Below are 20,165 nucleotides of genomic sequence, written 5' to 3'. Positions count from 1 at the left end.
TTGGCTGCCTGCCAAACCTTGTGGCTTCTTTACTTGCGGCAACTGCAATGTTTGTAACCTGGGAGCAAACAAGACTGTCAGCTTCCAGTATAACAACTCCAAGACATTTGATATCAAGTCCTTCATCAACTGTAATACCACCCACACAGTTTATCTTCTCAAATGTGCATGTGGTAAAGGATATGTCGGCAGTAGTATTCGCAGTCTCAAGACAAGAATACAGGAACATGTCAGGGCCATAAAGAATCGAGATGACAAATATCCCGTTTCGGTTCACATACATGAAACTCATCCGGAAAACACCATGATCACCTTCCATGCGATAGATCATGTTGTCAAAAATGAAAGGGGTGGCGATAGAACAGCGCACCTAAGACAAACTGAGGCACGCTGGATTTGTCGCTTACGTACGGTCTTATTTGGGCTTAATACCAACAATGAATTTCATCACTTCTTGTAACAACATCTGTAGACCTGATGTTTGCATCTGATTATACATCTAATATCAAGCTGAATCATTGAGTTGCATAGATATTTCGATCTCTATCACACACCGTGACTCTACTATATATATATAAGTTACATATATATTCGACCTTGGGAGAGACATCTCATCAAATTTCAATATACTGGGAATTATATTAATTCTGCCCACTTTAATGAATAATACTACATACTATTATTGATCGCCAAGCATGTACAACTTAAGTGCATCACCAGACATATTGTTCAATTTTGCTCTATGATTCATATTCTCGCAAAATATCACACCTTCGTCACCACCACTATAATATGGTGATTTAGTCGGCACAATTTAAGCTTTTAAAAAAAAGACGGATATGTATAACATATCTCCTTCATCCCCACTGGATCATCCCATCCAGAAGGAGAATACGACAAAAAAGGTTCCCGTTTTCGTTTTACTAAACACCATTACAATATGGCCGACAATATTGTTTACAACCACGGTAACTAAACTGCCGATATGTCTAATGGCAATGTTTTCACCAGTGATCCACCACCTCTGATTATAAATTGAACAGGTATCACTTAGATTTCATCTCATGTATAAGTTAGACCATATATAGAACAAATAATCCCTTTTTCTTTTTCGGCACCTTGAGTTGATCACGATGGCTCGCCACTACAAAATGGCTGACAGTATTCTTAAGGATGATGTTCCCCCAATGTAACAATTGGTATATCATCTGAATTTCTATCTGAAGTCGGTACCGTTTCGTTGAATGATAATACCTATCACGATTTGGCCATCACATACAATTATATATTTCAGACATTGCTTCACGTTTAAATAATCCTCACACACGACTATGATCTTTTGACGAGTCCAAGATGGCCGAAACGTTTGCGAAGGTTTTTCCTTTTCAACATTCGGTTACCGTTCTTCTCGCCAAATTCGGAGCATCAGTTACAGGTGTGGACAGTTAATCATGGACTTATATAGAGGCCAGGTGCTCTTAGTCAATCTAGACCCCTTGGCGTATACGGAGCACGGACCAGGCGATTCTGAATACATCGCACGTAAGTTTTATAACCTTATGGTTCGTAGTTACAACTTTTGCTTAACCTTTACCCCTTTTAAAAAAATTCTTTACCGTTAATAATAGTTATTCCCTAAAAACAAACAAGCTATCCCATACATTATCAGTTAAATTAATTGCACGGCGCGGCTGCTCATATATGAGCTAGAGTCAGTAGAGCTAATGTCGATCTTATCTGGATGATACACGACATGCATAACTAGTAAACATCGGGCTTTGACATAAGATTAGATTGGGAATGCCCCCACGGAATGCGCGTTCCGTTCACTTACGTTGCCCAATTTAAAATCGTAAGTTGAGGACACACTAGATACGTCTAGTTTGGTAATTTAAATACGTCCCAACTAACATTGTAGGACTATGCATTAGACATCTTTTACAATTGCAATAATGCCAATTTAAACAATGGATACACTTTAACTTGTTCATGATACAGTTTGCAGAGCAGAGCACATTGCGCAAAAGCAAAAAAACAACATCGCCTGCACCTCTCTTTGGAATTTATATATGACCATCTGAATAGCATGGGCTTTTCCCATATTTAACGTGGGTGTTGGAGTGTCAGCCCCATTTAATCGAATAGTGTTCAAATGGACACATCAGATATTACAAAGTGTTTTACATAAATTCATTATAGTTTGAATAGTAAGACCAAAATATGAAACTCTAAAAAAATAATAATATCATGATTCTTAATAAGAACTCCTCCTTTTTGATAGGTTCACGGCCATCGTACCGTCTTTCTCTACATTTTACTCCATACCTACACTGGGTCTAGGTCAATATTGAGGTATGTTTCTTGTACCGTATGTATATAAAGTTCATGTTCAGAGTAAATGATGCTAATTGTTTAATTTATAAGTCTAATATGTTAATAAGTTTTACTGACATTGTCAGAATACGAACTAATTGTTTGACTCAGATATAAGCAGAGCAATTGGTACGGTGATTTAGTCAAGACAATAACTCTTTGTGAATTGTTTGTAATTCTGACGTATAATTTGTCGCAATACTCTGCTCTTTGTAGATCTTATACATCTGACAGTATAATTACTGAATAAGAGAAAATGGAACACTCTAAATTGTGTGGATTTTATTAAAATTACCGTTCGCAAGGTATGTAAAAAAATTGTAATCTAATTGATTAAATAATAGGTCCATTTGTCTTATGTTGGAAATTACTATATAGGATTAACTGAAGTAAGCTTCACCAATAGAACTTTGGCCCATCATTGGCTTTTAATATCAAATTGACCAATCTTAATCAAATCAAAAGTGAATATAAGAACTAGCAGGTCAATAATGAATATAAATATATTTTGCCTGTTTTGCTCAAAAAGATTAGGGACATCCTGTCAGAACCTCAAAAATGTCTTCAAAAATTGCATTAAAAAATTGTTGGTAAAATAAATGTCTTAAACTGTTCAATTATATTGCTTCAAAAATTATTGCGTAAATTTAATTCACATTAGGCTGTATCCCCCAGTCTGCTTAGATTCACAGATTATATTGGGTATAATAATTGTATTAGGACTATACCTCAGGTCTTGAAGTAATAACAGTCTTTTCTCTCCTTTATCATTTTTTGATAATTTTAATTGTATATAATAATGTATGTTTTATATATGTATTTTTATAGCCTTGAAGAAGTCCCGTTGGGACGAAACGCGTCGGCTATGAATTGGCAATGAATTGTATGCTGTAATTTTAAATGGAAATCTGAATTACCAAATAAAGAAAACTCACCTTCAAGACTTCGAAGTTTATCGTGAATCTTTGGGGATACATTATTCATTTGTTTATACATTGACTATGACGAATAATTTTGTCCATTATATTTGTATTCAAGTTGTGTGCTGAGCCACCTCTGTCTGTAGTATTTAGAGGCACCTTTGGCTATGGATGAGTTGCTATTGGCACTTTTGAGCGTATCTGACGGGAAAGCCGCGTGGCCCGATCTAATACCTTCCGATTTTTAAAAGATTTTCTCGGAACAGCTAAAAGATGTAATGTTGAGAGTTTTCATGCAGAAATTTCATGGGGATACCCCGCTGAAGTCATGGGCGGACGCAAAAATGATTGTCTTACCCAAAAGGATTAAACCAGCTTAAGTGCTTGGCTCTTACCGACCCTGGTCAACTGCGATGCTAAGGCTTACTCAAAGGAGTTGGCTTCCCGTCTGTCCCATGTGATCGGACAGATGATGGTCAACTATCAGCGTGGATTTATCCCTGGGAGGGGACCATTGAACACATGAAAATAATAATTTCCTTTTTTTACTCAGGACAAGTGTCAGGAGACCCTATGGCGTAATCTTGCTTGATGCAGAGAAAGCATGTGATCAGGTATCCTGGCACTTTATGTGGGCTATAATGAAGAGGAAGAGCGGTCCTAACTTCATCAAGGCAGTCAGAGCCTTGTATACAAATCCAGCAGCTACAGTGTGTATACATGGTGAACTATCCAGACCCCTGAGCATAACAAGAGGGACTCGACAAGGTTTCCCTTGTTCACCATTGCTGTTTGCAATTTATGTGGATCCCTTTTTACAAAAACTGGAAGCTAATCCATGCATACCTCCTGGAGTATTACATGGCTTTTGCATCTCAGTCCTGGCCTATGCAGACGATGTGGCAAATGCCACCTTAACCCAGTGCTGTCTATTAAATCCATAAAAGATGAAGCACGAGCTTTTGGGGAACTATCAGGGTATTCCCTCAACCAAGGGAAAACTCAGATAGTTATTAATCAGTATATTACTATGACGTACCACAGCGTAGTCGAGAGTGCTAGCTATTTGGGGGTTGTAATTAGGGCGGATTTATGTACTATTCTTGACAAAACTTTAACACCGGTAGGCGAAAAAACCAAATGTGCATTGAGGAAGTTGGATAATCTGCATTTTACTCTGGTGGGTAGGTGCAATCTAATACAAATTATGTATTTTCCCGAATTACTATATCTAATTAGAGCTATTCCCCTTCATTTTTCTAATCATTGGTTTAAAAAAGTGGATAATATTTTTTCACAATTTATTTGGGCTTATTCAAGACCCAGAAGGTTGCTCAAATGTCTGACACTTCCTAAAGAGGACGAGGGCCTAGCTTTAACTAGCTTAAAATTGTGTTATTAGGCTACAGCTGTAGTGCATTTTACAATTTTGTTGAGGGAATTTCCCAGTAAAAACCAACCAATGTACCCCTCTCCCTTTGAATTGTTAATTGGGCCGAGGCTTGGGGGTGCCTATAGCGCCATCTTGAGCTGGGTTACTACATAAGAGTCAGATTTAAGACGCTCATGACTGCCTATAAAATATGTGGCCCTATTTGCCGTCTTTTAGGATTAGGCAATTTCAATTTCTATACTCCACTTCAGGGTAACGTTAATCTCCATGGATTTTTCAGACTCCTGTATGAATAAGTGGCTGAGGTTTGGGATTAACAAAATAGTGTGTTTTTATTCAGAGTCAGGTATTGTGTCGGTTGAAGAACTTAAGATCAATTTTAATCTTGCTGAAAGCCCGATACCGGTCCTAGGATGCTTGTTTCCAGTCCAGGGAGGACCTGGCTTGGCAGTTCGGGCTGGACTGTTCCCATGGGGCACAGGGTCAAGACTGATTTGCATATGGCTGGGTTCAAACTGGAATGGCATGGTGAGCAAAAAAACGATGGATTTAGGCCCAGATCTCTGTACTGGGGTGAATGTATGACATTGTTCTGCATTCTGTCCATCAATTGTTGTTTTTGCAATTTTAATCTTGCCCATAAAGAGTTTTTTAAATTCCTCCACATAAGAGACTTTTTACAAAAGAAAGGAGGTGGGCAAGGAAGAATAGCAAAAAACAAATTGGTAGAGAAATTACCAAATGGTGCCCCCCCACGAATAGGGACTATATTTAATCTTTTAAATGGGTTGATGAACGACACTATGGAGAAGTGCTCAGAAAGGTGGCAAGTTAAACTGGATATGACAGATACCATGTTTTGTCAAGCTTTCATAACCACTCAAACTGCACTGATGTCAGCTAAACTGCAGGTCCAGTTTTTTAAAACTTGTTTCTTTTCTATCATACACCCTAACGAATTTCCAAGTGGGGCGAAGGCAAAGGAACCCGGTGTCCACGATATGACCTGCACAAGGCAGATATTGTCCATATGTTTGCAACTTGTGGGTCTCTTTCCATTGTTATTAGACAAATGGGGGAATTTTTTAGAGATAAGTTAAGCCTGAATGTAGTTATGACTCCAGCCCTAATTTTATTGAGCATACAGGAGGGTTATAATGCTAACGAGGGAAGAGAGTTTTTAAGTATATCCATGGCCATATTTAGGCTATGTGTTTCCTCGGCTTGGTTGGACCCGATCCTCTCACTTATAAACAGTGGCTGGCTCGATTACTGTCCACTTATAATTTAGAAAAATCTATTTACGCCCGGAAAGGGTCGAGGGCACAGAGAAAAGGTTTTAAAATATGGGAGCAGTTGTCTAGCTGGGTAGATCAAAAGAATGGTTGAACTACATATGCCTTCTATAAGAATAGAATAACCCCTTCATCTTTTGGATTTTTTTTGTCTTAAACTGTGTACCCGATACTAGCCCACCTAGTAAGACTTAAAGAGGGTATGAACTGCACAGGAATTGCACATGCATTTTGAAATGATTAACTGAATAGAATAATGGCCTATCTCATTTAACTGAACATCCCTTTTATGAAAAGTCTGTGTTTATATATTTCTCCTCTTTGTATTTAATTAGCTATAGATTGTGATCTTTTTAAAGTAATTTGGTCCCTTCTGCTGTCTTTTTGTATGTAATTTCATGATATGGAGATGAGTGGGGAGTGTGGGGTGGTGAGGGGGTAAAAGAAATTCTGTATTTAAATTCTGCAATAAAAATAATATAAAAACATTAAAAAACACATCAATGACAGAAATCTATTAAAGAGTTCCAGAGACTTGAATTTTTAAAGAAACAATTTACTGCTTTTCACTCAGTGCAATAAATTATTGTAATCTACTGCGTTATTAGTTTAGGATTAGGCATGACAAACAAAACATCTATATGGGCACTATTGGGCATGCCAACTCAATAGGGATCCAGTCATAGGGACCAATCAGGTATAAGGGGACAGTAACCTGTCATTTTTAGCAGTTTCCAGTCCAGTTCGGGATCCTTAGGTAAAACCGCATTTGAAGTCAATGGAGAGAACCTGATGCAAGAGATACAGGCTGAAGAAGGATGCGGAAGGTGCTGGGGGTGATGAGCTAGTACGGTGGATCTTCCTGTGGCCACCCCTATGTCCTAAAACATGGGGGGAGCAACTATAGCATCAGGGGTCGATCTCCCATAGTGTCTAGGTTAATTCCAAGCAGGACCAGTTCTAACTGGTCTACTGTTCTCTAGGTAAAAGTAAAACCAGCGGTTTCCTTTAACTGAAGATGACTTTGTAACTGGCTGACTTGAGTACACTCAGATGACTCTCCCAGGTCCAGCTCCTTCGGATTCAACTTCTGATGGCCAGGGCTTGGTCTCCCAGGCTGCACTTAGGCAACCAACAGAGTAAGGCTTCTTGGCACTGGGCTCTCAAGCCTCTCAGCTTTTGTTGACCTGTTGCTTTAATAGAGAGTCAGCCAAGTGACTCCTGGAGTTTCCTCTGGCATTTGTGGCAACTATTCCATAAGGGGAGTACCACAAGTGTTGTCCTTTCTTTGCTAGTTTTTCGGTTCAGCAGGTGCAGTACAGTTTTGGTACAGCCTGTCTCTGCTGGATACAGGGAACTGCAGGGCAGCCCTTCTTCGGTCCTCTCTACAATTCAGATGCGATCTGAGGTCCAGCTGCCAAGATCCACTTTTATGCCCACTACAAGATTGGAAGGCAGTGGCGACTAACTAGCCAATGGGCTATCATATTCCATCCCACCTGAGAAGTGAGGCATCTCAGCTATCCTAGGGCGCACTATTCTGGCCACTCCCAACATGGACAGACCCTTCTCTTGGTGTATGTAGCTGGGGATGGTCATGCAAAAAGAGCAATTTTTTTACATAAAACTGCGGCAGAAAGTGAATAACGATATACATGTGAGTCCCAAAATGTATAAAATACTTATTTAGGAAACAATACCTATTAAGACTGCTACAGAGCTCAAGTGGGAGAAGGAGCTGGGCACTACTCTATTTGAGGAGCAATGGGCAACCCTGTGATATGCTAAATACAAAGGGGTTTGATATGTTCAATGAAGGAAGGAGATGGAGAAATTCACTTACATGGTACAAGATGATGAAAATAACTTTGAGAAAACCTGGGCCTAGCTCAGCAATACCTTGCTTAAGACTTCAGACATGCCCCAGGACAATGAGAGCATTGCAAGTGATCCAGCTGTAATGCGAAACTTCACCCAGGAATCTCTAAACTATAGTACGAAGGTCCTATCTATTTTACTTGCAATGACAGAAGGGGGATAGGTGAGAAGAAAAGGAGGTCGGTGGGATCAGAATGGGATTATGTTTTGTTTTATTTCTCAATCTGAAATTACCAGTTTTGATGACCTTAGTGTCATCTGCTCATTACATTTTCTCTAGGTTTCTAAATAGCTTCGGGAAGTTTATTGTGTTGATTTCTGAATTTTATAATTCTTGACACTGCTTGAATGTATTTATTTTTTCTCCGGTGAATTGGCTGCTACTTCCATCACAGCTAACAGGAGTTGAGCAACAGTTCTCCAGGGACTTTGTTTTAACCAAACCCAAGTGGACTTATTAGGTTGCTACAGGTGGGGAACCCATCCCAAATTATTAAGCAAATTCCTGGCAATTTCCTGTGGAAACAAACTTTGAATGGCAGCAATTTAAATAAACATATTCCTATAGATAAGAACAGGTATCTTTTGTACCTTTATAATTGACTCCTGCGTTGGTTGAACACCACGTCTTGCTTTAGAGGGCTTACTCCGCGGGGTTTTGCGCTTTTTAATAACTGTCTCTCTGAAATCCTGTAGAACAGAAATCGATCAGAACATTTGTTCACAAGCATGAAATCTAACACTGTCTTTTTTTATAATGTAGCATATTGCTACATTTCAGTCAGACTTTGGTAATCTAAATCTTGAATGAACAGTTTACAACTGATTTTGACCCATCTTAAAATGTATATACACAATGGCTTCACAGACCCAGAAAATATGAATTCTAAATTGAAATTATTTATTTTTGCTTGTGTATCAAATGTTATTGGGCACCATTAATTGTAATGCGGTAGCTAGTTTTGGACGTTCATCCATGCATTATCAAGCTGTAGCTCCCTAAATGTTTATACGTGTGACTTAAGATTTTATAAAACAGGATATTGGTTTACAGATTTTACATGTTTTGAGTATATGTAGGGCTCTTCCAAGAAAACAGCTTATACTGAAGAAGAGTGGTGCCGTCATCAGCAATAATGATACCAATGTATGACACAATCCATGCTCGTATGATAAGAATGTTGCCTGTAACAACAATGTCAATGTACATTCAGACCAAGGCAAAACCAGAAAGAACTATGTTAATGTACCAGATAACAACTATATACACAATGGTAATAAGGGTGATAAAAATAATACAGTGGCTGCCTTATTATTCTTAGGAGTTCCAATGAACTCACTTCATTGCTTTCTGATTCGATCAAGGTGACCTCCCCATCAACCCCAAGTCAGAGATGCATGGTCAGTCAGGTCCTGCGACCCACGTCCACGTCTATCAAGTAACAGGTCACAGGTGGGGTACCCCATAAACTAAAGGCACACATGCGCCCAGGGAAAACACTGATCGATCCCACAAATAGATAGTTGCACCACAAACAAGTCTGAGGTAATTTGCCTCAATAAAACATGTTTGGCCAAAGGCTCGCATTCCCCAGATATACCACATGTAGATAGATGCACTCAACCAATTAGGACACGACATGCACACCACATGTAGTGAACACGCACTCCTCATGCCGGACATCTGGACACATACACACTGGGCCACATTAGTTCTCTCCATGGTTGAGAGCCATCTGTGTCCTCATCAGGTGCACATGGTTGATTGATTTACAACTAAGATGCTCTTTAGGAATTTAGAGATCATTATATTCTACTTCATGAACTGTATAAATTAATGGCCACAACTTTGTGCATCGAGAGATTTTGAGCACACACACTGAGTTCAGGTTTTCTAGCTGCAGCAGTAAACTTAACCAGTGTTCCTGTTTTGCCAAATGTCTCTTGTCTTTTCATTTATTTAAGGTATATTCATATCAGAGCAACATTTTAGTAGGTTAAGGAGAAGAAATGAACCCTGGCTTTCTAAGAGTAAAATACAATTTTATGGCAAGACCCAGAGGCTAACATTATGCATTCTTCTTTATTGCCACTGCCCCCAACAGCTCCTTTAAGGAATTTAGAACGTAGGAATTTCAACACAATAAAAACACATAACTCCCAACCCTCATCCTTCTTTTCGCTGCTGCTCCTGCAGTTAAGACTTGTTTGGTGAGAGAAAGATATTTGGTTTGACTGATGTGTATTTTGTTTGATTATGGATAATACGATTTAGGAATGATTAACTAAGGCCTATCTTTTTTCAGAAGGAGTACTTGTTGTGTGCTCATGGATCAGACATCTGTTTTCCTGTTTATTATTAGACCTTTTGGGATTAGAGGCTTTGGGAAACATAATAGATGGTGTTTACAGGTTTGAACGTTTTAAATAGTATTTTCAGTAGAGTTTGACAGTATTTCCATCTATCTCCCCAGGCCCCATTTGACGTGGTAGTAGAGAGTTTGCAACTGGATTAAGTCTGTGCTGGGTGCTTGAGCCGGCCACACAGAGAGATCTGAACATTGTGGGCCACGCACCGGCTTCAGCACGTGCTGGGCTGGCCATGTGTAGCTCAGTTGGGAGCTCAGATTCATTTCAGTGCATCGGCCTCTTGAGCTGGCCACGTTGGAAGATTAAATGTAGCCTGTTCTTGGTGCTGCCCATGCAGGAGTTTTCACAGACAGCTTTTTCTTTGTGAAACAGGCTGGCTAAGAGTGCTGGGTACCGATTAGAGTACCATGCACCATTCCGGGGGCATATATTCATTTTCAAAAGTGAAACTTTGGGGTATAGAATAAAAGGAAGATGAAAAAGGTTGAGTGGGAAGAAACCCATTAGATATTGGCCGTGTGTTGTCATTAGGCACCCATCTTTGAGGATTGGGGAAGATTGAAGACTTCATACTTTCCTTAGTGACAGTTATCAATGACAGTTACAGCTGCTGAAATGACACCTCAAATTGTCAGTGAGCTGATGTTCTGCCAGTTGGTGTTTTAATGTAGTGTCCTTAGTTTTGCGATGAGGGATTCTTGATTTTGACTGGGTTGATGTCTTAGCTTGTAGAGGGTAATTTCAGGATTGTGATTGATATTGGCAGAAAGTTTCATTGCTGACATATAGGAATATTTTTATTGTATTTCTGCTGTCTTCTGGGAGTTTAAATTTAGGTCTTCCGCTCTATAGGGGAGTTTGATTATATTGTAAAATGAATGAAGATAGGTCTCATGTGGTTGATGAGGCTATGTTGGAGGAGAGATTGAAGATGGCTTTAGAATGTCTACTGAATTGAGCATAATAATGGAAAAGAACCTAGAGGCTAAGCTGGCATGTAATAAGGCTGGCTCGGAAGAAGAACAACTTTGCTCTTCAGGTGAGACTTCCCATTCTCAAAAACAGGGAATGATGACTAGAAAGAGAAAGCACCTTTCTGTGGAGTGAGGAAGTCTGCAGTTGTGGATCATGAAAGCTGTATGAGCACGGGTCGGGGAGTTGTCGAGGACACACATGGTGGGCAGTACAAAGGCCCAGAGAGAGTAGTTAAAAACATTTAAAAAGGCCATAGACACACTGTGGTGCAATGTGATGAGTCTTTGGTAAGTGGCAACGTTGAGATAATTTGCTCATCCCAGTTTGGGACTAATAAGTTAGGAGGTGAAGATGTTTTAAAGGTTATGGAGCCAAAAGAGAGGGTGAAGTATACAGATACTGGGGTATTGAATGTTTGATCCAGTTTTTGATTAGACACCCTCTTTAAACCAGAGTGGGCTCCTTTGGAGCACGTTGCTGTTTACATGCATTCCTGGCTCAGGAAGCAAATTCCTAAGGAGGTCAGGGTCAGACTGAGTTCTGAGTGTTCAAGACCTTCATTAGAGGACAAGGTTTTGGTGACCCCTGAGTTAGATCCTAAAATTCTGGCATTTATTGAAAAAGGAGGGACTGATGCTGTAAGTGGTTGACATAGGGTTGTATATGTGCCACTGCCAGTGTCACCTTTTGGATGTAATAGGGCCATTGAGAAACATATTCAAAATGGTGGAGGAGGCCCATGAGAACAAGGGAAGTTTGACATATTGATGAGCTCCATAAATTGGTCTGTTGGGCAATGAAAATACAACTCTTTCTCTGGAGCATAGAAAGAATATACTGTTTAAGATAGACCCTAATTTGGTTTATTTGGCAAATAATGAGGAAGTGCCTTCAGCTAGTGGTCTTCTTTTTAGGGGATGATTTTATAAAATGTATCTATAAGTTAGTGGGGGTACATTCATTTATTCAAATGTCCCAGCGAGATATTAAGAGGGTCTTCAATGATTGTGTTTTTGGTTGGGCCGGGACAACAAGGGGTCATTGTGATGGCCGGTAACAGGGATTTACAAGGTCTTCATTTTCCCGATGATATCGCTCCTCTAAAGGTCAAGGTGCATAGAAATCTACCAGCTTCTACCCGCAATGGCAAGGACCTAGGGTATATGGAGGTCAGAGCGATCGGCGATTCTGAGGAAGAGGTCAGGGTAGACCTTACTGCTATTTCTGTAAAGTTTGGCATCAGACTTGCCCAATTTTATTGCAATTGATTTTAGGTGACAACGATCTTTGGGTTTTAGAGACAGTGCAGGGTTATCGCATATATTTCATAGAGGAACCAGTTCAAAGTTGGGTTCCTTTAGAGTTCAGTTCAGTGCGGATCATGCAGAATCAATGGACAAGGAGGTCCTGGAGCTAAGAGAGAAAGGTACAATTGTAGAAGTTTACCAAGAAAAGGAAGGTTTGTGAGCAATATTTGCCTGGTAGAAAAAAAGGACAAAGGCATGAGGCCGATACTACATTTGAGAAGTTTGAATGATTAGGTAGTGTACCACCATTTGAAAATGGAAAGAATGCACATGTTGAGGGACATTTTACAAACAGGAGATTGATTGACCCGGTTGGATTTAAAGGACACTTATCGGACTGCTGCAATTTGAGAACCGCATCAGAAATATCTCATGATCGGATGGGGTGGAAAGACATGGAAGTTTGTTTGCCTTCCATTTGTTCTTTCTTCAAGTCCATGGTGTTTTATGAAATATTTGCAACCACTGGCTTGTCTTCTGAGGGAAAGAGGTGTCTGGTTGACCATATATTTATATGATATCCTGATCACGAATCAGAGCAAGGAAAGAGTGTTGAATTATACGAAGATGGCAGTCAATTTACTAGAAACTTTAGGTTTTGTGCTCAACAGGAAAAAGTCTTGTTTAGTTCCAAAACAAGAAACTTCGTTTTTAGGATTCTTGGTGAGTACTGTAGATGGGGTTTAAAAACTCTCAAAGGAGAAGTTCAAGAGAATGAGAAAAGGATTACGGAGGATCTTACAGCAGGTTAATATTTCTCTGAGGATGCTAGCGCATGTGGTTGGTCTTTTGTCTTCGACGATTTAGGCTATTTTTCCTTGAATATTGAACTATTGAACTTTACAGACATTGAAGGCAATGCATCTGAGAAGTAGTTTAAGATATTTGGAAGAGGTTCCTCTTACAGAGGAGGTGAGAAAGGAGCTCAGATGGTGGTTGATGAATATGGAAACTTGGAATGGGAGAGCGATCTTCGGAGTAAGTCCGGAGTTGATAATAGAGTTAGATGAGAGTTTAGAAGGTTGGGGTGCATGCTGTGGTGCAGCACCAGCAGGATGTCGTTGGACAAAGGAAGAGAAGAAGATGCACATAATTTGCCTGGGGTTGCTGGCAGGATCATTTGCAATAAATTGTTTTAGGCAGAGCGAGGTGAAGTTTTCAGTATTTCTATGGATGAACAATGTGTTCAGTTCAGTATGTAAACAAACTAGGGGGTAGGAATCAAAGGATTTGGCAGATCTAGAGAGGGTGTTTTGGTATTATTGTCTGAAGGGAAACGTTTGTGTGAAAGCAGAATGCATTTCTGGGTTGAGCAATGTGGTGGCCTACTGGTTTTCGCAGAAATTCAGGCCTTCAAGTGATTGGATGTTGAACAGGACAGTATTCTTACAAGTTGAAGGAATATGGGGCCCATTTGGGGTGGATCTCTTTGCCATCAGGCTTGAATGCTCAGGTAAGCAAGTTTTTCAGCTTGTCCCGACATGGAGTCAGTGAGGATAAATGCCTTCAGGCAGAATTAAAAGGGTCTCAGTCCATATGCATCTCCACTTTTCTTGATGATTGCTCGGGTGACAATGATGGTTCGCACATGTAAGGAGACAACGGTGGTGATAACTCCACTTTGGAGGGCTCAAGTGTGGTACCCTATCCTGCTGGAATTGTCCATGAACTTTCCCATTCTGGTGCCTTGGTTTCCAGATCTCTTGCAGGAACCAACCACGGAGGTGCACAATTTAGTACTAACAGATCAATTAAGGTTGATGGCATGGAGAATTTCAGGAGAGTTTGGGCAGTACCAGGGCTTTCATGGCAATCTTCGGCACTTATTGAGGAATCCTGGACTCCAGGAACAAGAAAGATATATAGATTGTCTTGAAAGAAATGGGTTTGCATGGTGCACGGAGAGGGACTTTGATTCCGTTTCAGTTTCCTCAGTGGAGGTCGTGAATTATTTATTGGAAAGGTTTGAAGATGGTTTATCCTACAGGACAGTGAATGTGTATAGATTGGTGATTGCTGCAGGTCATGAGTTAGTAAATGGATTATCGATGTGACAGGATGTTGTGGTTCGTAGTTTAATGAAAAGCAATATTATAGCTCAGACCCCTGTATTAAGCTATAATTCAGTTTAGGATGTTGCAAAGGTATTCCATTTCCTGATTAGTTGGGAATCAAATGAGTCATTGTCTCAAAGAGATTTGTACTTCAAATTGTCAGCTTTTTTGCATTTGGTTTGGTTTAGGGGAGTATCAGATGTACGAGGGCATGTTTCTATTTCACTAAAAGTACACAAACAAATTTTTTCCAATATGTTATCCTTTTTTGATGAGTAAGAACATTTATGTGTGGTTAAGTGTGTGAAGGAGTATGAGAAAAGAACTTTGGTGGTCAGACCGCAATGAGTGAATCAGTTACTTATTTCTTTTAAGAAGCTTGTAAAGACAGTGTCTTCTCCAATGCTTGGTGGTCAGACCGCAATGAGTGAATCAGTTACTTATTTCTTTTAAGAAGCTTTTAAAGACAGTGTCTTCTCCAACGCTTGCTACATGGGTGAAAAATGTGATGAGTAGAGCAGGTGTGTAAGTAAGTACATTTGGAGCTCACTCAGTTATAGGAGCGGCTGCATCTAAGGCTTTCATGATGTGAGGTTCTTTGCAAGACATTCTGCTCTGTGATGATTGGTCAAATTATGTGACTTTTAGAAGATTTTATTACATTCCAGTTGAGAATGAGGCAAGTTGTTTCTTGGAATGGCTTTGAATATTCATGTTAGCCGTCTGGGTCATGCCATAAAATATTGATTTTCCACAGCCTGGTGGGAAGAAATTCTGGATTTTATTGAAGACACGAAGGCTAATATTATCCCTCCCATTCTCCCAATCCTGATTTAATTATTGTTTTATTTACCCCGTGGTACAACTGCCAGACCACCCCCTCGGAAGCCAGATGTGAGCTTGGGATCCACAGAGAAAATAGACTTTCTGGGGTAGGATCAAGTGTGGACTATTAATCGTGCTCAGTCTGTAGGTGAAATTGCATTTACTTGACAACCACCTTTACCTCCCCTGTCCCCTGGACACAGAAACTAGCTGTTGTGTTGACCACGGACACCTGCATCAGTTTGTCTTTAGTAACATTACAATCTTGGAAAGATTGGAAGTGTTCGAAGGTGTTGAACCTTTGGAAATCAGCCATTTCCATTCTAAGCCATGTTTTGTTCTTCATTTTATCATATATTCTCATACAGGATTTCGGGGATAATGTACTGGAGGTCCCATTTCCTGCCTGTCCTATGGGAGTAAATCCATGATGAAAACGTGTATACTCTACCACAGTGCGAAAGCCAGCAGATGTCATAACCTGAGTAGAGAGTTGCAAATGGTAATGCACCATAATGAACAATTCATATCAATCTTCACAGCTACCAATATATGACAATGTCATGGACAACAAATTATTGCTCCTGTGAGTAACTGAGGGAAGAAATACACAAACCCAACAATTTGTTGTATTGGACACATCATGGGCTTGATGCAACATTTGTATAAATATATTGTCTGTGAAGGACTTTCTATGCTCTTCTTTGTGAGGGGCCAAAGTAAAAAAAAATGTGCTCAGGGGAAGTGGGCATTATACCAACCAAGTAATGTACGGTATACTTTCCCACCAGAAACCAGGATATTCCAAGTACTGTTATCAATGCAATCACAACTATTAATAGAAAAGCTATTTTACTCTTTGTGGACCAACCCTGCTCTAGACACGGTGGTGCAAATGGCTGTTCCTCCTCATTCATAGGCCGACCAAACGGATGCATTATAAAGCAAGAAAATGAATGCAATAAAATTGATAGCAAATGCAATTGTTCCCAGTGTCCGTCTGAGCCTCACTGGTACAGGCTCCTATTGTTCATCAATGTTGGAGCTCTTGAGCACCGGTGGTGGAGCTTGCTTAGTCTTAGCTCTCGATGAATCCCACTTCGCTCAGGATAATGTACCCCCCTCCAAGGGAGCATGTTGAGCTATCCTGTCCAATGTCAGAACAGTGCACCAATCTCGCCTCACCCTAAGCTAATACCATTGGGACTATAGCAAAGTACACCCTAACTTGCACAGCCCATCCCTAACTAATCTGACTTCTCCTTTGGTGCACTATTCCTCGGCCGAGGACGCAAATTGTACCTGGTGACTCCAGGCACAGAGGGGTTGGTAAACAGTGGCTCTTTAATGGCTTGAAGTTCGGGAGGGACCGATGCATTTAGCACGTCATCATTCTCTGCATCCGTTTGGGTCCATGAAAGCATTGCATCACCGCATCACCAAAAGGGAAAACCTGAGGCACTTTCTCACCCTCAGCGTCCCCAATGCCGTCCCTTACCCACTGATCTTTGGGTAAGGGTAAGGGTATCCTGCGGCAATGGCTGGAATGAATCCAATTCTTTCGGCCAGCAACTTTCACAGTGGTCGGGGTAACGAGGAGTAACTGCTCGGACCCCTTCCACCAGGGCTCCAAGCTTCTTCCACTGAAAATTTCACAGCAAAACCCAGTCCCCAGGTTGGATGTTGTGACCGGGTCCCTCTGGTATGGGTGGGAGTGACTCACAAATCTGTTGGTGAATAGAATGCAAACTTTCAGTTAACTTGCACAGGTAGTCTTCAATAAAGGGTACTCAATTTCAGAAACCCTATGTGGGCGCAGGATGCCCCAGACATTTGCCGGGTGTCCAAACATGACCACGAAGGCTAACAATCCTGTTCTAGAATGTGCTGTAGTTCTCGTTGACAAAAGAGCTAATGGCAAAGCATCTGGCCACTGTAACCCTGTTGTCTCCTGAATCTTTGCTAATTTCAGTTTGAGAGTACCATTGTACTTCTCAACTAACCCTGCTGACTGGGGGCGATTTGCAGCATGAAACTTCTGCTTTATGTGCAAACTGTCACAAATTAACTGGATAACCTTGGCATTAACGTGACTTCCGTTATCACTCCAGATCAAACAGGGCAAGCCGAAGCGAGGAAAGAACTCCTACACGAGTACCTTTGCAGTCGCAATGGCTGTATTCTCCTTAGTGGGGTAAGCCTCAACCCATTTACTGAATGCACAAACAACCACAAACACATACTTCAAATTATTGACTCTGGCCATCTCTATGTAGTCCATTTGAAGGACCTCAAAAGGGAAAGTGGGAGATGCAAAATTGCTGGATGGTGTAGGGGTACCCTTGCCAGGATTGTGCATCAAATAACAACAACAATACCAGTACTGATACTTTTCTTTAAACTCGCATTTAATTACGAGGGAACATATTGAGAGAAAACAACATGAACCTTAGACCTCTCTTTCCGTCTAATTAATCAATTAATTTCCTTTATTCAATTTGACACACCTTCAATGAATGATTTGTCGAGTCTTCAAAAACAACACCTAGTGATTACTACAAATTTATATACATTACACTTACATTCTTTAAACACTCTATCCATACTTTTTCATACATTTCTGTCCAAACTCATTCATTACCCACATCAAGCTAAACACTCAAAACATGCATCCTCTCACTTCTCAAGAACATAATTTTTTTTTAAATGTTCTTCTATACAAGCCATAGAAATTTGCTAAACAAAGTCACCACTAGATTTAACAATTTAAATTAATTTGCGATTCTTATGGCCAAAGTAAAGGTCTACGCATTTCAAGCCCCCTCCAATCACGGGGCTCTCATCAGGACCTGTAAACTCAATCAAACGGTGGATAGATCAGTCGATCTATAACGCAGAACAAATATTATAGATTTTTTTATATTTTCTTTTCTTAGTTCAGCATAGTCGTTAAAGTTCCAATTTTTGAACAAGCATATATGCTATTTCAGGTTGTACTTCTAGGTTAATCAGGGAACCGTCGGCTGGAATGAGACCGCCGTACACAGCGAGAAAGAGAAACATCCGCTGGAGAAAGAATTAAGCTGGTGACAAGATCATTATCATTCACCTTCAACACGGTTCCCTGATTAACCAATTAAATTCATTCAGGTACGTATAAAAAATTGTAGATGTAATGAGAAATTGCTAAAAGACCCCTACTCCCCAAAGTTCCATTATACATTTATATAAATATAATCCTAAAATGGTTAACATGCATTAGTACAGTGTTCCTCGTACTTCCCTCCAGATTTTATTGTTCCAAGTTACCTTAGTGACCATGGCTCATTGATGTATATTCCCATTATTATACTCTATATAGTACCTGTTGTGATCTTCTTTCTAGCATAAAAAATTTCCCAGAGAAAAGATGGCATACTGCAGCAGATCGCTAGAGTTGGCAACGACTGCAAGTACAAATAAGCAAGACAGCATTGTTTGAAATGTAAGTGCCTTATAATTGGAAAAATATACCGCTTCCTGTATTTAGAGTAAAATTTTCACAAAAGAACCACGTGCATGGTGTTCTGGTGCAGCCTGCCCTCACACGGACAATTTACCAGATCTGTTGCCCAATCATTCATTGTAGGAAAGGTACATAATCTTTGAAATATATCCAATCTTAGACGTGTAAGCATAAACCTATGCTGTGAGTTTAAAACAGTTGTAAGGTAAGTCTGCATATTAAAAGTGGTTATTATCATTTGATTGTGTAAAACAGAAGATTTATGGAGTTCGATTGTCAAACTAAGCTTTTCCAGATGAGCCATCACCTCTGTTTTCAATGTCTTTCTGCTGATGGTAACTAGTGTCTCTGATTTATCAAAATATTCTGAATGGGCCATGTCACCAAGGAACCGCTGGACATACATCAGCCACGGAATAGACTCATGTGCACTTAATTTCAAACAGTCGGTAATTATCGCTCAGTTGAGGTCTGTTTAGTCTGATGTCCATATTTTATGCCAAAACAGAATTGGTTCTAGCTGAATTAAATTAGTGAGAAAGGGGGCGCCGAGTTCGGAGTGGAGTACATAAGCTGAGGTGCTTTTAGGGGTTGCTAAAAGATATCTAAATAAATTATTTTCTGTTACTTGCATCTCAGCACATCTCTTGTGTCCCCATATACCCTCCCCTTAAAGTGCTGTGCTAGTGCATTTAGCTTTATATATTTTCATCAACATTTCTGGGGGTTTCTTGCCAAGTCTATTTGCAAAGACTCTAACAGACCAACAGGCCGTACTAAACAGGGTATTTCTATTCTCAATTGCGTTGTTCCATGACCCTTCTTTGTCAAAAAGGACACCTGGTTTCCGTTCCTGATCCCATGCTTTAATTTGATGCCAGGTACCACCCAATTCTGCAACGTGATCCTGGGTGTGCACTTGTCTCCAAATATCAACCGGAAGTAGTAAACCAAAAAACATTTCAATATCCGCAAGCGTCATTACTGCTGAAGAGGCTGCTTCAGTCAATTCTTTATAATAAGTGATAGGATTTTTCCTAGGGTCGGGTATCTGAGCCTTAGGAGACAAAACGTCACTCTTTTTCTACGGAGTATAAACCCATTGTTCTTGGAAACGGGCCTCTTCACTTGGCCTAGTAACATGATCATGCTGATCTCTTAGCTCTGGTATCTCGGGATGGTAGCTTGGATAAACCTCCCGCATCGGAAACTGAGATACCGGGTGGGGATCTTCTCAAGCAGTCTACCTCAATAAGCAACCGATATCGCA

At 40.2% G+C, this 20,165-nt stretch overlaps 1 protein-coding gene across 7 annotated transcripts in view; it reads right to left on the bottom strand.

Moving 5' to 3' along the window:
- The window catches only part of LOC146798509 (uncharacterized), a 248,961-nt gene that overhangs the window by 25,448 nt on the left and 203,348 nt on the right, over positions 1–20,165 (bottom strand). For 5 of the 7 annotated variants that reach the window (XM_085625800.1, XM_085625802.1, XM_085625799.1 and 2 more), the window contains exon 8: positions 8,451–8,549. The exons of the other annotated variants lie outside the window; for them this stretch is intronic. In XM_085625800.1, coding sequence (XP_085481926.1) covers positions 8,451–8,549 — 99 coding nt within the window. The remainder of the gene's footprint in view (positions 1–8,450; positions 8,550–20,165) is intronic. 7 annotated transcript variants of the gene reach the window in all.

This window comes from Triturus cristatus, chromosome 9 (assembly GCF_964204655.1).
Source record: "Triturus cristatus chromosome 9, aTriCri1.1, whole genome shotgun sequence".
Taxonomy (NCBI): domain Eukaryota; kingdom Metazoa; phylum Chordata; class Amphibia; order Caudata; family Salamandridae; genus Triturus; species Triturus cristatus.
This window is presented reverse-complemented; position numbering and strand designations above follow the sequence as displayed.